Source organism: Bos mutus, chromosome 3, assembly GCF_027580195.1.
Source record: "Bos mutus isolate GX-2022 chromosome 3, NWIPB_WYAK_1.1, whole genome shotgun sequence".
NCBI lineage: Eukaryota > Metazoa > Chordata > Mammalia > Artiodactyla > Bovidae > Bos > Bos mutus.
In genome coordinates, this window is record NC_091619.1 from 2,490,590 (window position 1) to 2,507,137 (window position 16,548).

The following is a 16,548-nucleotide window of genomic DNA, read 5'->3' on the forward strand; positions in this document are numbered from 1 at the left end:
ATACATACAAAAATAAGTATAATTATATATATTAAAAAAATAAAACAGTCAGTATGGAAAAGCTGGCATGATAGAATGGGGCCTTGCTGACTTCATATTGCCTCTGCTATTTCAGAGTTTTGGCAAGGCCCAAATAATAATACCACACATGAAAAAAACTTTGTGGAGGGCAAGCCAATGGAGATATTTATGGAGATATTATCTCCAGTGTCATTATCAATATCAAATCCTGGAAGAAGGTGACTAATTCTGACCTAGAGTTAAAAAGAGAAGAATTACTCATTGAGGTCCAGGAGGGAAGAAAACAGATGTGGATTTAAAGGAGAAAGGGTGATCAGGCTAGAGGATTTGAAACATAAAAATAGACAAAAGCTGGAGCAATAAAATAAAATAAATTATATTACTGAGATCCCTTTAAGTTATGGTTTAACATCTGCCTTCCTGTGTTGTAGACCTCATCAGGACCCATGGAGAGAAGGAGCCTCCAAAAATATCTCCAATTTGGCTGGTCGGACAGTGGGTCATAGGAAGCAGATGAAAATTTGTGGATTTGTGCACTCATGGATCAGCAGGAAATTAGGTAACAAGATGGTTGGTAACTCTGGAGAACCACAACAGAATTTCAGCTAGAATTCTGGCCATACTTATAGACATGCATAAACAGTAATCATGATTGTGAATTTTACTCTAGGATTTGATTTTTCAAATGTTTCAGTCCCAAATTAGCCATTTACTAGGGAGTACTCTAGGATAAATGACTTTACCTCTCTAAGCTCCAATTTTCCTTTCTATAAAATGTAGATAATGATGGTATATCTTCATAGAATTATTTTGAGAAGTGAATGAAGTATAAGGTGTATTTAGCATAGTGCCTGACCTATATTTGGAGAAGAAAATGGCAACCCACTCCAGTATTCTTGCCTGGAGAATCCCAGGGATGGGGGAGCCTGGTGGGCTGTCGTCTATGGGGTCGCACAGAGTCGGACACAACTGAAGCGACTTAGCAGCAGCAGCAGCTGACCTATATTAGGTGAATAATTAACTTATTTTTATTCTTCTCTCCTCTGCACCCCACTTTTCTAAGTTGCAAACAAAATAACTATACTTTGGCAGTTTAAGAAAGTTTTGTTCCTGTGTGCCCCCTCTGCCCCTCTCCCACTAGATTCCAGGTGTGTACACAAAGGTGTAATGGAGAGTATGGGGGTAAGTATAAAATTGTCCTGGAGATCTCCCTGGTGGTCCAGTGGTTAAGACTGTGCATCCACTTCCACTGCAAGGGGCATGGTTTCAATCCCTGATTGGGGAACTAAGATCCTGAATGCTGTGCAGTGCAAACAAAAAAAGAAGAAGAAAATCAGTAAATGATTTTACAACTATATATATAAAATTGCCCTTTTAGGCACCACTCTGAATGTTATCTCCAGAGAAGGAAGCAAACTTAGGTGCAGCTGATGCGTTAACCAGATATGACACAGAGAACATTTCCTTCTGCTTTTCACTTTCAAGTTTATTCTAAGGCCTTGGATCTCTGCAGCTCAGTTGGAGGCCACGGAGAAGATGCCTACTATTCCCATGGGAGCCCCTGCCCTGCTGTGGATAGCTCTGCTGCTTTTCTGTAAGTAGAGTTACCAGCCCCCTTGAAGGGGCCAGAACAGATTGGGGGAGTGGCTGGTGAGGGAGAGTTGACAGTTTTATTGCTGACTTTTTCTAGGTTATGAGCAAACTGTGGGTCATTTCCCAGGGATTCTGTAGGGAGGACGAGCTGGATAGGGGGGTTGGGCATCATCTAAGGAGGGGGATTGGGCATCATCTAAGGAGGAAGCCGGACTGAAAGTCTGGTCCTTGCTATCAAGCTGGATTTTCCTAGAGGGTAAAGGAGGGACAGCAGAGGAAGGAGAGAAGCTCCTTCTCTCCCTTAAACAGAGTCCTGAAAAGATGGTTGGCCCTTTAAACTCCATGGATGTGGACCTCAGCATCATAACCAGATCCCAGTCTTCAGGTATGCAGAAGGCTGGGGTCAGATACTAACTTATTGTCTCTGGATTTTGCAGCTCCAGATGGCATGTCAGCAGGTGAGTCCTCTGTCCTTGTTCCCTCAGCATTTCAATGTGTCTGGAAATTGCCCACCCTTCATCCTTTCCCTTCATCCCATCATCTGTTTTTTAATGATTATTAATCTGCTCTTCCCTGCTACCGCACTTCCACCTGCCTCATCTTCCTTCTTTCCCCCATTCAAAAGCTTCCCACACAGCACTTTATTGTCTCAAGTCACCCTTTCCTCTTTTATGCAAACATTCATGTCTGCTGAGCATCTGTCTCAGCCTCTGCTCCAGATACTATGATATAAACTCATTTAATTCTTACATCATCATCCCTGTTATTATTATTGCCATTTTATAATTGAGGATACTGAATTAAGATTAAGTAATTTGTTGGCGGTTACATGGCTAACAAGGCACTGGATTCTAACGTAAGTCCCTTAAATCCAAGTCTAGTTCTCTTTTGACCATATCACCTCTTCCTCATCACCACCTGGCCGCTTCCAAAGTCTTCATTCAAATTCGTACCATATCTCTTTGTTCTTGGAAGCCTTTTAAGACTGATCATCTTGGTGATTCTCAGTACCTTCCAGAATTGACATATAATTTTCATTCCCTATTCACTCACAATTAAATAGTCATAAAAATTTAGAGCTGGGAGAGGCCATGTGTTTCATTTAGTCCACTACCTTAATTCATCCATTATTCACTCATTCATCAACTCAATAAATACTTAATGAATACTCGCTGTGTAGTAGTCATTGTGCTGAACTATGTATGAACATCACAGACATAATCTCTGCCTGAAAAGAGACTTCAATCCTCATTTACAGATACTGAAATTGGAATCAAGAAAATTAGAGGGATTATCCTCTTTGTTTTTTAATATCTTACATTCATGTCCTATTTTTTCCTAGGTTGGGAGCTAGAGTCCCTAGGTGGGACCACAACATTCTTTCCTCCTTCCTTTAATTCTAGGACTCAGGTTTCTTATCACCAACAGTTTAAGGGTAGATTGACCGTTGATTGACTGTTATTATGTCTGTACTCTGGAGGCTGAACAGATTTCAATGATATTTTCCCTCCTTCCATATCTCTTTCCACAATCTGTTCTTCTCAAAGCCATCTGGAAATCTAAGGTGTCCTTGAATCCACCATGGAGAAAAATACTTAAAGGAGATGCTGTGACTCTTACATGTGGTACGAACGGTTCCTCTGAAGACCAGTCCTCTCTGTGGATCCACAATGGAACCAGTTTCACAATGAATAATTCAAGATGGCACATTGTGAAAGCACGCATGCAGGACAGTGGGGAATACCAATGCCGAATCAAAGGATTTGCCATCAGTGAACCCGTATACCTAAATGTCATCAGTGGTAAGTTCCAGGGCTACAGAAGTATCAATTCTCTCATGTGCGGAATGGCCCATCTGACAATGGGGAGAAAGCAAGTTATTCCAAGGCTTAGAGAAGCAAGGTGGAACTCAAGGTCTCTCTCCACATACAGGTCCCTCTCTCTTCTTCTGCCTCTACTCCATCTGACCTTCTGGCTTCTTTCAATATTCTAGCAGTCTCCCAATGTTCCTCCTCTAGTCTGTTTCATTTCTATCTTCTCTACCTGGCTACAGATGCATATTACATGGTCAAATGGCATATTGGATATGTGAACATTACAAAGAGCTCTTTGATTTAAAGATTTACTTTGCCATTTCCATGTGTCATGACCTGAACATTAAGTTGTACTCTTTTTCTTTGCTTAATTTATTTTTTAATTGAAGGATAATTGCTTTACAGAATTCTATTGTTTTCTGTCAAACCTCAACATGAATCAGCCACAGGTATATATATATATCCCTTGCCTTTTGAACCTCCCTCCCATCTCCCTCCCCACCCCACCCCTCTAGGTTGATGCAGAGCCCCTGATTGAGTTTCCTGAGACATAGAGCAAAATTCCCCTTTGCTATCTCTTTTACATATGGTAAAGTAGTAAGTTGTACTCTTCATTTTGAAAGCTCTCTCTTTACATTCCTCATGTACTCTACTTTTACTTAAGAACAAATCTTATGTTTTGCTTCATCACTCTCCTACTGTCAACAATTAGTGCAGTGTGCTCAGTGCACTAATGTTCAGTGAACAAAGTAATGATTTCATTTGAACAGCTAGGTCATTTATATTTTGTTTTATATTTTTAAATATAAATATTTTTAAAGTATAAGCACATTTTGTATTTTTTCTCTTGAGTGAAAAGAGATGTTTCAACATCTGTGTACAAATTCTTAAGTAGAAACTGCTGCTACTGCTGCTAAGTCGCTTCAGTCATGTCCGACTCTGTGCGACCCCATAGATGGCAGCCCACCAGGCTCCCCCATCCCTGGGATTCTCCAGGCAAGAACACTGGAGTGGGTTGCCATTTCCTTCTCCAATGCATGAAAATGAAAAGTGAAAGTGAAGTCGCTCAGTCGTGTCTGACTCTTAGCGACCCCATGGACTGCAGCCTACCAGGCTCCTCCATCCATGGGATTTTCCAGGCAAAAGTACTGGAGTGGGGTGCCATTGCCTAAAGCAGTGTAAAATAGCTTCTTTATTTTTTTGGAGTAGATTCTAGAAAAGTCCTCAAGGATTGCTCCTAAATAAAATATGCTTATGCAACCTAGACATGTTTCTATTCTAAATTTTGAGTTCTTAAAATGACATTAGCCATAAAACCTGACTCATTATTGACAAACATTCATTGAGAATCTACTGATTCCTAGGTATTATTAGGCACTGGAGATATGATGAAAGGAACAGACATGCTCCTGACCTCTGAAGTAGAGAGCCCAATGAGGAAACGGACATCCAATCAATAATTACACAAATAATTAATTCAAATTGTAATGCATGTTCTGAGGAAGCTGGAGGCTTACTATGATTAATAGAACTGGGAAGCACCTATAAGTTTAGAGAGGACAACTCTACTAGGCTAGGACTCTCCAGGCAGAGTAGGATAATTTCCCCTTTAGTGACCAAATGCAACAATAGAGCTGAAAGGGATAATGGGTTTCAGACTTCCTATGGGTGGGCTCATCAGAAGTGTCAGCAATGTTGTGGCCCCAGAATTACCTTTCAGGAGGAAAGAGTATTTATCAACAGAGGAGACTGAGCCAAGAAATGGGTTAATGACAAAGGTTTCTGATACTCTCTGCATGACCTTTTTTATTATCTTATTTTTCTTTTATCTGTCATTGTTAAATAAATATCTTAATGAATATTTTTCAGACTGGTTGATCATTCAGGCCTCTGCTGAGGTGATGATGGAGGGTGAGTCCCTCTTCCTCAGGTGCCACAGTTGGAAGAATCTGAATGTCTTCAAGGTGATCTACTACAAGGATAACAAAGCTCTCAAGTACTGGTATGAGAACCACAACATCTCCATCACCAATGTCACAGAAGGGAACAGTGGCATCTATTACTGTGTGGGCAGAATTCAGAGGCTGCCCTACATCTCTAATAAACTCAAGATTATAGTAAAAAAACGTAAGTTGGTGAAGGAAAGGGAATGAGTCCATATCAGGGGAAAGGAGAAAGAACATTTGAGCCTAATGCAATTGAAGCTATAGAATGGAGGCAACTGTGATTCCTTGAAAAGTCTACTAGGTTTGCAATGAGGAGACCAGGGGTAGAGTATATCCCTTAGTCTCTGTCTCAGATTCCTTACTTGTTCATTGGCAACAGTAATACCTGCTCACATTATGGAATTTTTACAGATGTTAAATGCAATAGTTGTGAAATGGATTTTTAAACTGTTGAGTATTAGTCAAGCAAAGTCATCTATTGCTCCTGGGGAGAAACTTACATTTATCAAATAGAAAAACAGTTTCAAAGTTGAAGGAACAAACTCTTTATAGCTTGAAGAGTCTATTCTAGCCTATGAGGGATGGGAAAGGAAACCAACTCAACAGGCTATGTGCCTGTGAATTAGCAGATGAGAAAGAGAGCTTGATATGGAAAGAGTAGTCAGGCAGGCTGCCTCTGTAGCCAATGAAAGGCTGCCATTTCCAAATTTCATATAAAAGAATGAGCCTTTAAAATATTTGCTTTGCAATGAGGAAATCAGACATTTGCTTGGTACACTTTGCTCATGCCAAAATCTTAAAAAACATGAGACCAGAAGCCACAATTAATTTCTAATGGTAGTTCTCTGTTAACTAATTTGAGACCTGTTGTTTGATTTTCACTGTGCTTCCAGTATCCTTATCTGTAAAACAAAGGGTTTGGACTAAACTTCATTAAAATTGCTTGGAGAATTAAAAAAAAAAAATACTGATGTCTGTATATCATCCCTTGAGCTTCTAACTTAATTAGCTTGGAATAGGCCTGGACATCAATATTTGAAAGCTCTTCCAGGTAATGGTAATAGGCAGCCAGTGTTGAGAGTCACCGGTCTAGGTGATCTGTGAGTAATTTCTGGCTGTAATATTCTAGGGTTCTAAAATTCTAGAAAAATTGCAAAAAATCATTACTTTGTAAATAGAATAGCAGAATCACAAAACAGTGGACTTGAAAGGCAATTTACTTATTGCCTTGTTCAGTTGCTCCATTGTGTCTGACTCTTAGTAACCCCATGAACTTAGCCTATCAGGCTCCTCTGTCCATGGGATTTTCCAGGCAAGAATACTGGAGTGGGTTTCCATTTCCTCCTCCAGGGGATTGTCCCAACCCAAGGATCAAACTGGTGTCTCCTCCATCTCCTGCATTGGCAGGTGGGTTCTTTACCACTAAGACACCAGGGAAGCCAACTTATTAATATTTATGATCTAGCCCAATATCTTAATTTCACCCAACAGACATGCAATGAATGATGATTGTTTGAGAAATAAGGCACTGGTGACCCCCTGCCCTTACTCTATCTGCTTCCCACCTCCATGTCCTATGTGGACATTGGTCTTGTGAGGCTCCAAGGGAGGGATCATCTTTCCTATGACCTTTTCCATTAGGCATATTGGCCAGACAAGCCATTAGAAAGGGACTGTGGGGGAAATACTCAGGACTCCCTAGGGCTTCAGGGAGCACAGACTGAGGAACCCAAACCTATGAGTGTTTTGTCTCTGCTACTGCATGTCATTTCATGCTAGAAGGTGAAGGACCATGTTGGATCCTTCTTTTAGGGAAGATGAAGACTTTAACCTCAGTTTTCAATTCCTAATATGAGTTATGTTTCTTATTGCATCTAGCATACCCTCAAAGCAACTATTTTTGGCTACAATTTCTTATCCCATTGTTGGTGGTGATTCTGTTTGCTGTGGACACAGGGTTGCTTATCTCGACCCAGCAGCAGTTCACATTACTATTGAAGATGAAGAGAACCAGGAAACGCAACAGATTTACGGACCCACAGCCTAAACCAGATCCCCCAGGGAACTGAAGTCACTCCTCAAGAAACCTCTCCGATGGCAATTTCTTTTTGGCTTTAGTAAATGCTTCTCAGTTGTCAAAGACAACTCACAAGGTACATAGAAAATGCTCACAGCTTTATAGAACTTCATTAAACTTCATCAAACTAATGGAGTGGCACGTAATAGTAAGTGCTCAATAAGCATCATTTACATAAGTAAAGAAATGAATAGATTCATTTATTAGCATCTGTAAAAGCGATATACAACTTGAATAAAAGTATGAAACCATGTAATGTGACAGTTTTGTTTTGTTTTTGTTTTAATTTCCTTTTTTTGTTGTTTTAATTTAATTTAATTTTTTAACTTTACAATATTGTATTGGTTTTGCCATATATCAACATGAATCTGCAACAGGTATACACGTGTTCCCCATCCTGAACCCTCCTCCCTCCTCCCTCCCCATACCATCCCTCTGGGTCGTCCCAGTGCACCAGCCCCCAAGCATCCAGTATCGTGCATCGAATCTGGACTGGCGACTCGTTTCATATATGATATTATACATGTTTCAATGCCATTCTCCCAAATCATCCCACCCTCTCCCTCTCCCACAGAGTCCAAAAGACTGTTCTATACATCAGTGTCTCTTTTGCTGTCTTGTATACTTGGTTATTGTTACCATCTTTCTAAATTCCATATATATGCGTTAGTATACTGTTTTTCTTTCTGGCTTACTTCACTCTGTACAATAGGCTCCAGTTTCATCCACCTCATCAGAACTGATTCAAATGTGTTCTTTTTAATGGCTGAGTAATACTCCATTGTATATATGTACCACAGCTTTCTTATCCATTCATCTGCTGATGGACATCTAGGTTGCTTCCATGTCCTGGCTATTATAAACAGTGCTGCGATGAACATTGGGGTACACATGTCTCTTTCCCTTCTGGTTTCCTCAGTGTGTATGCCCAGTGGTGGATAATGTGACACTTTTAAGTATTCGAGGCTTGCTAGTTTTGAGGCATAACCATGAAGTCCTAGATTAGAAATGTTCTCTTTTGTAATGTTCTCTCCATTGTAAGTCTGACCTACGAATGAGAAGACAAGGAAGAATGTGCTGATGAAGCTGATCATTTTTATGTTCTCTCTTCACTTACTATCACATGAACTTCTAGCTCTTGGCAGAATCTGGGGCAGGCTTGAGCCCCTGAATTCTGGGGGTGAGGCTCAGTCTAAGAGTTCCCTGTGATTGTTTCACTCCTGTCTTATCTCCCCAAATTAAATCTTGTATATCCTCTTACAGTACCTGAACTAAGCATCTTAGAAATACTCGCACATAATAACTCTCACAATGAAAAAGTACAGGACTGAATAAGATCTCAAACAAAGTCCCAGTCTTTTTTCTCCTACCCCTGCCCCACCTCTGCTCATGAAGACAGTTATACGGGGCCCTGGGGAAAGCATTAGAGAAGAGAGGAAGGTACTGTTGGTGCTGACCAGGAGTTCACAACAGGAAATGGGAGATCAGAGCACCTTTAGTTTATCTGTTTTTTTTTTTTTTTTTTTTTTTTTTGAACAATTAATAACATAAGGAAGTGAACTAGGGGGAACATCTGTAAATATTCATAAGACTGACAAGTCCCATTTTCTCCAAAGGGGTCATAAAGAATAGAGAAATTATTAAAGTTTTTTTTTTTTTTAATATAGGTATCTGCTGTTGGCATAAAGGAAACCCTTACATCCCCTTGAGTTCTGTGGCTGAACTAATAAAGTTGACACAAGGCAAATTAAAAGGAGGAAAAGAAAGAAATTTTAATTCAGGTGCTCAGAGGTCTCATAGACATGGGACCTTAGAAGTGGCCAAAGCAGGCAACCTTTATACTTTTCAGACAAAGAAATGATACATTTGAAAGGAATTGACAGGACAGAGAAGCTTAGGTTTGGAGTGCTCAATTCATGAAGAATCTAATCAGAGATTGGGCTTGAGGTATTAAATAAAAGAAGAAACAAGGTTTTCTTCTTATTATTATTTTTAATTAGAGGATAGTTGTAGATATCCCTTCACCCCATCCCACCTGTCTAGGTCCTTACAGAGTACTGGGCTGAGCTCCCCGTGTTTTATATATACACACAGTCATTTTCATTTCTTTTCCATTATGGTTTATTACAGAATATTGAATATAGTTCCCTCTGTCATATAGTAGGACTCTGTTGTTTATCCATCCTATATATAATGGTTTGCATCTGCTAATCTCAAACTCCCAAATCCATCCACCCCACTTCTTAAGTAACTTTAATTCAAAATATTCAATATGTCATTGTGGCATATTTAGAGACAGCCCACATTGAGTCCTAACACTGGTATGAACCTCCTTAACACTGTCCATGCTTTTTTTTTAATAATAATTTCAGAGAGATAGTGACCAGATTCCCAGGAAATGGCCATTGGCACTTGGCTTTGTGTAAAGAGGCTTTATGGGTGGAGAAGGGATTTTTTTCTGCAACAATAGGCCAGGAAAAGTCCCTATAGGAAGCTCCTTGCTGTTATTCCTAGATACTCCCCTACCTTTAAGAAAAGATAGAAGGTCTATTATAGTTACAGGCTTGGGACCAGAGTCATACAGAACATTCATTAACAACATCTAGTCTCATAGTGTTTTACACACAGCTATGCATCAGGCTGAAGAGCAAGTTACTTACTCCTTTATTTGTTCTGAGACTAAGTGACCCAGAAGAATTGAGAGAGATTGAACATGGATAGTCCAGGCTTTGTAAGCTTCAGATACATCTTTCTGAGTCTTGACTGTTACACTTCATGTTTCTTCCATTTACATCCTCACCCACAGCTTGCAAGCACTATGGACTAAGCACAAACCTGGAAGTTCGAGCTGTTGATAACTAGCTGTGTGACTGGGGCAAGTTCTTTCCAGTCTCAGATTCCACTTCTTCTTTGTAACAAGGGAGGTTTGGACTAGGTGGTCTCTAAGCTCCCTTTTAGCCCAGACATTTTGTCTTTCATTGCACGGGAACCTGGCTCTGTGTGGTGACTCTCCAGTACAAAGGTTGAGAACACATTCCCCAAGAAGCTCCAGTGTGAATTTCTCTTTCATACTCCACATACTGTTCTCTCCTTTCACTGTGTTCTTTCATATATTTAAATTTCAGACTTGTATCAGACTTATGTCTACCATTTATTTCCACATTTTTTTCTTCCTGATAGTCATACATCTATTCTGTAGGGAATGTGGAACACATAGTTGGATCTTGAGTACTCTGTGGACCCTCCAAATATGGCACTTATAAAGATGTCTTTATATATATATATATATTTATATATATATATATATATATATACATATATATATGTATATAAAATCTATCTGTGACAGAAATAGTATGAATGTCACCAAATGATTAGATAGAAATAATTCACCCCAGCTTCACCCTCTGTTACCTCCAATCCCTTACCATAATGGTCTAGACTAGCCCATAAAGCAAATTTCTTTCCCACGATTACTGTTCCAAATTATCTGCCATAAACTGTCACAAACTCCCAATAATAAGGGATTTGTTTTTGAATATCAAGTCAGTAGCTCCCTGCTACTGACCAGTGGAAGAAAAATTTCCATGGCCCTCAGGAGTAGAACAGACAAAAGATACACCTTGTCAGTATTTCAGGAAATTGAATACTTGAAGAAAGGCTCTGCTTTCTCTCTTTTCATTAAATGGAACATGGAACAACAGAACATCTCCTTGAAGTCAAAAATGGGAGCTTTATGTTGAGAATGGCAGAGGCACTTGCCAGCCTGGGTCCCCAGAAAACCTCAGAGAGTAGTGTTATCTCATTGCCTTAAATTGTCTACCCAGCCCTGGGCCTTAAATTGTCTACCCAGCCCAAGTTCCCAACTGATGCCTTATCAGCTTCCATGACATTCCCACCATAAGTCTTTTACTCTGTAACTGTGCCCAGGATCACTGTTAAAGCCACTTGCATACATCACTTAAAGCATCCACAATCTTTCCCTTCTTGAAGACTTTCCTGTTTTTCCTGTTATTTGCTATTTTTGAACTATCTCTGAGAGAAGTCAGTAATCTCACTGCAAGGTAAGGAATGCAATGAAATTTGCGGGGAGCCAGCGTGAGGAACTCCGCCCGTGGCAAAGGTCATGAGGAAGGAGGCTCAGCATACTCAAAGGCAGGATCGAGCCTCAGGAGTCCCCCTGGAAATTCTCGACCATTTACCCCCAAAACCAGAGTCTGCCTACTTTACTGCTTTGTGCTCTCACCTACACCTTTGACTTTATGGGGGGCTGTCTTCCACCACCATCTCTCTCCTGAACAGGTTCTTCCGGCCACATGTGATTGTTCAGAGCCTCCCAACTGTGAGAGGCATAAGATGTTCTAAACTGTCTAAATACAGATTCCTTTGAGCAGTCAAAAGATTGATTAGAAATTGTATTGGTGAAGGGTTTTTCACTTGTTGGGCCAATGTTTGCTGCTAAGTCTCCATATCCCTTACCTGCTGTGTCCCTGGCAGTGTATTGATTAATATAATTGGTGTAAGTAGTAGCTTTAATGTTTGTAACCTTGGACCCTTGAGTTAATTCTTTTTCTTGTTATAGCCCACCACACCTTTGCCCTATAGGAATGCAACTTTATCTAATGCTTTTGGAGGGTGGCTCCTGACTAATCACCTTTATAGAAAAATAAGTTTTCTGAAGAAAGGGTCTTAAAATGTTAACAGGCCTCCGGGCCAGAAGATGATGTAAATCACCTAAACTTTTGCATATGATAAGTTTGCAGGAAGAAAGCCTGGCTTACTGCATGACTCTACCCTTCCCCCATTATCCTCTATGCATAACTTAAGGTATAAAAACTACTTTGGAAAATAAAGTGCGGGCCTTGTTCACCGAAACTTGGTCTCCCCATATCGTTCTTTCTCTCACCTTCTGGCTGAATTATTCAGCCTCTTTTCTCCACTAAATTTTCTCACTGAGCTATCCTTATTCTATTACTCTTTATATTCTTATTAACGTTTAATTAAGCAATTGTTTCCTGATCCTCACTGATGCCATCCCCGCTTCGAATTCCCTGGATCCACGAGGGCTGGACCCCGGCAGAAATTGAACTTGCTTGCAGAGAAATTTTTGAAGACAAAGAAATGACTTCCTGTGGATTCTGAGAAAAATGCTAATTTTTATTTATTTATTTATTTACCAGTTTGCAACAAGGTAATACTGCACTGCCACAAACTAAGCTGAACCAGAGTAAATATCATTCAATTAATAGGATTAAATTTTTGAAAATTAACATCTTTTTAAAATTAAAATACAGGAACCACTGATCTTCTACCTTCACTAGCTCATATCAAGGCTGAAAATTTGGAATCTCCATTGACCAACCACTGTTCTAGCAATGGGATTCTAAAAGTTGCAGACTGGGATCTCTAAGAAACAGAGTCTGAAACAGAGATTTGAAAGCAGCAAGTTTATTAGGGAGTGCTCTCAGCATCAACACCCATGCGGGATGAAGGTAGAGGGCGAAGTGGAAATGTGATGGAGTCATGCAGAAACCGCAAATCATCTCACAGATAGGAATTCCTGAATCTGGGAGTACCCTTCATAGCTATCTTAAATTGAGGAAAGGGTGCCAGTCTATACCCTGAAAAAGATAAGTCATTGGAAAGCCCACCCATGGGAAGGGGCTATGACTCTGGAGATGGCAATTCTTTAGCATGGTAGTTCCTGAAGCGGGGTTCAGCTGCCAGCTGTCAGCCCAAGACATTTCCAGCAGCTAGGGAAATAGATGTGTGGGTCCTGAAGGGGCAGCACCAGAGCAGCTACCAAATACAATTTCAAATTGAAGTGAGTGTGACACTGGCCATCAGATCTTTACCTAACAATTTTATCTACATTAAACAGAACTACTAAGAAAAAAATTATAACTGTTTTCTGGCTATCATAATAGAAATAAACTGACTCTGTCATTTCTAAAAATATGGTCACCAAGGCAAAGATATTTTTTATCTTTTATCTCTGGTCAGATTTTATATACCAGTGTTTTTCAGCAAAGCTAGATATGTTAAGTTGACTTAGAAGATTTGTTCATTTCCATTGGTTTGTCCCATTTTCAGCACCTAGATAACTTCACGACACTCTTACAAGTGACATTTTGCCTCTGCAGGACCACCCCATGGGATCAGCTAGATTCTGGAGACTGCAGAAGCTGCGTTTGAAATGCAGGCTATACCTGATCTTTAGCATAGAAGGCCAGAGTGCTGTGAAAGGATAAGGGAGAGAGAACCAGAGCATATGAAAGCATCACCTTCTGTGATGCTCAGACATAAAGTGCTGTTTTTTAAACTCAGGTTTTAAGTTGGGAATATCTAAGAAGAAATTTCTGAAGATTAACCACTGAAAGTTTAGGTGGTTTTTGTTGTTAAGTTGCTGAATTGTGTTCAATTCTTTTGTGACCCCATGGACTGTAGCCCACCAGTTTCTTCTGTCTGTGGGATTTCCCAGGTGAGAATAGTGGAGTGGGTTGCCATTTCCTTCTCCAGGGGATCTTCCTGACCCAGGGGTCAAACCTGCCTCTTCTGCACTGGCAGGCAGATTCTTTACCATTTAGCTTCTGGGAAACCATGATAGCTTAGGAGCTGACTGGAAAATTTTTTCATTAAATCAAGCTTCAGACTTTGTCTTATTAATAAATGACTTTAGAAGCTGCAGTTAAAGTGCTTACATTTATAACACTACTTCAAAGATTTAGGTCTACTCTGCAAAAGGAACTCTGATTCTTCTTGGCTCCTCCCAGCCTCCATCCTCTTTCACTCCTGTGTTGGAGGTATGAAAGCATTAAACTGTTTATCATGATCTCCTTTCCCAAGGAGTTTTCTCACTAGTTTTTACCTAGGCATCTTGGGACTGGACAACCCACCTCTGTGCTCTCAGTAGCTGAAGATCTTTTGCATTACCACATATGTACTCCTCATTTCCAGAAATAGTCAGTTAGGGCAGTTCTGTCCACTTGGAGAGTGGGTTTTTTTGTTCGTTTGTTTGCCTTTTGAAGATCCCTCAGGCTGTGGTGGGATATTAGCAAGCAGCAAAATCAGATTACAAAAAGCCTTCAACATCCACAGAAAAGGACATGCATGTGTCTCCACACTTACTTGTTAAATAAATTTTGCACAAATTACTCCTACGCCCTTAACCACCACAACAGAGGTTTTTCTGAGGTGGTTTCCAAGCACTTTATTTATTAGCCTTTTAGAACTCTGCTGAATTTTGTCTTACTGTAGTTGTATAATCCAACATATTCTCAGGACATATTTAGATATGTATGTACATGAGTGTGTGACAGAATATGGGTATGAATGACCCACACAGATAAATCTTTTCCCTGTATTCTTAAGGGTATGATAAGTCATTTTCTATTCTCTCTTAAGGAGAACACAGAGAAGCATGACTAACTCAAATGGAAGCCTCCAGTTTTAGCACCCAATTCAGTCTATTCTTGATCCCATACTGAGCAGCATTACTAAAACAGCATTAAAATTAATATATGTTTATGAAATGAGAGAAAAGGCCTTCCACAACTCTCCTCACTAAGAGGAGCGGGGCTTTCTCCCCACGGCTCTGCACAAAGCATCTTTGACATCCTGGTTCCTCAGACTGTACACGACAGGGTTTAGCAGAGGGGTGATCACTGTGTAGGTCACTGAGATGAGTCTGTCCTGCCCCAGGGAACTCTGGGACTTAGGCTTCAGGTAAATGATAGAGGCACAGCCATAGTGGATGATGACCACGATGAGGTGGGAGGCGCAGGTGGCAAAGGCCTTCTTCCGACCCTCAGCTGAAGCAATCTTGAGGATGGTGGAGATGATGAGGACATAAGAGATGAAGACCAGTCCCATGGGTACAACAAGGACACAAATACTGACAAAAACGTTGATGATCTCATTGACAGTGGTATCTGTGCAGGCCAGCTTCAGCAGGGGTCTCACATCACAAAAGAAGTGAGAGATGACAAAGGCATCACAGAAGGGCAGGCCAAACACAGACGTTACCTGGACAATGGCCATACTCAGGCCAATTCCCAGGGACCCAGTTGCCAACTGGATACAGGCCTCTTTACCCATGATGACTGAATACCGTAGAGGGTTGCAGATGGCCATGTAGCGATCATATCCCATGGCTGTGAGCAAGAAGCAGTTATTGATACCAAAGGTTAGATAGAAAAAGAGCTGAGTGGCACAGCCTTGGAGAGAAATGGTCTGATGAGGACTCAGGAGGCCAGAAAGCATACAGGGAATGATGGCCACAGTATAGCAGGTCTCAGAGATGGACAGCATGCTTAGGAAAAAGTACATGGGAGTATGAAGATGATGGTCCAGGCGAATAATAGTCAAAATAACAGCATTGCCAGAGAGAGTCAGCAGGTACAAAGTTAGAAAGACAACAAAGAAACCAAGCCTGTGCTGCCACCCAAAGCTGGAGAAACCTTCAAAAAGGAACTCAGCCACAGAAGTGGAGTTTGGCTTTGGCATTGAGGGAGACTGAGGTCTAGAAGAGCTCAGCAAAGGAAAGAAAGGTATGATGAGTTAATCATGAAAGATAATAGGCTGGACCAAGGCCTTCAGTGAAGGGTGTGTCCATTTTATGAGCAATGCCTGAGCCCTCAAGAGTCATCAGTGTTCAGGTTAGACCACATGCTCAGAGCCATCACTTTCCCCTCTCTTTTCTTTAGTACTATAAAGGTTTTACGCCAGGACCCTGGGGTTTATGGCAGAAATAGACCTGAGAAAGAAAAGAGAGGCACATCAAAAGGCAGATTTGTAGAAATAATTACCCAGCCATGGAAGAAGTGAGTCCAGGTTCAGGAAGACACCCAGCTCTAAAGTTCTTCCTCCAACACTCTTTTTTTTTTCTTTTTTTTTTTTGCAGGACAGAAGATACTTACAGCCAATAAACATATGAAGACATATTCAAATCTCAGCATTAATTAGGGAAATGCAAGGCAAGATGGTGACATATCATTTTAGACTCATTCAACTGTCAAAAATAAACTGGCCAAAGCAAGTGTCCTCCTCCAGCACTTTTGATTTAGCCCCCTCAGCATCCAGTGGGGAACAGTAATCT

The 16,548-nt window shown here is 40.6% G+C and overlaps 2 protein-coding genes across 2 annotated transcripts; one reads left to right on the top strand and one right to left on the bottom strand.

Annotated features, from left to right (window-relative positions):
- Window positions 1–1,483: 1,483 nt before the first annotated feature.
- On the top strand, window positions 1,484–7,698 carry FCER1A (Fc epsilon receptor Ia). The gene is made up of 5 exons (XM_005911069.2): window positions 1,484–1,615; window positions 2,052–2,072; window positions 3,162–3,416; window positions 5,298–5,555; window positions 7,253–7,698. Exons 1-5 carry the CDS (start codon window positions 1,558–1,560, stop codon window positions 7,441–7,443), a joined length of 783 nt encoding a protein of 260 aa, XP_005911131.2. The 5' UTR covers window positions 1,484–1,557; the 3' UTR covers window positions 7,444–7,698.
- A 7,316-nt stretch (window positions 7,699–15,014) lies between these two features.
- LOC102286359 (olfactory receptor 10J3) lies at window positions 15,015–15,956 on the bottom strand. Its single transcript, XM_005911068.2, has one exon. It carries the CDS (start codon window positions 15,954–15,956, stop codon window positions 15,015–15,017), a length of 942 nt encoding a protein of 313 aa, XP_005911130.2.
- Between the last annotated feature and the right edge of the window lie 592 nt (window positions 15,957–16,548).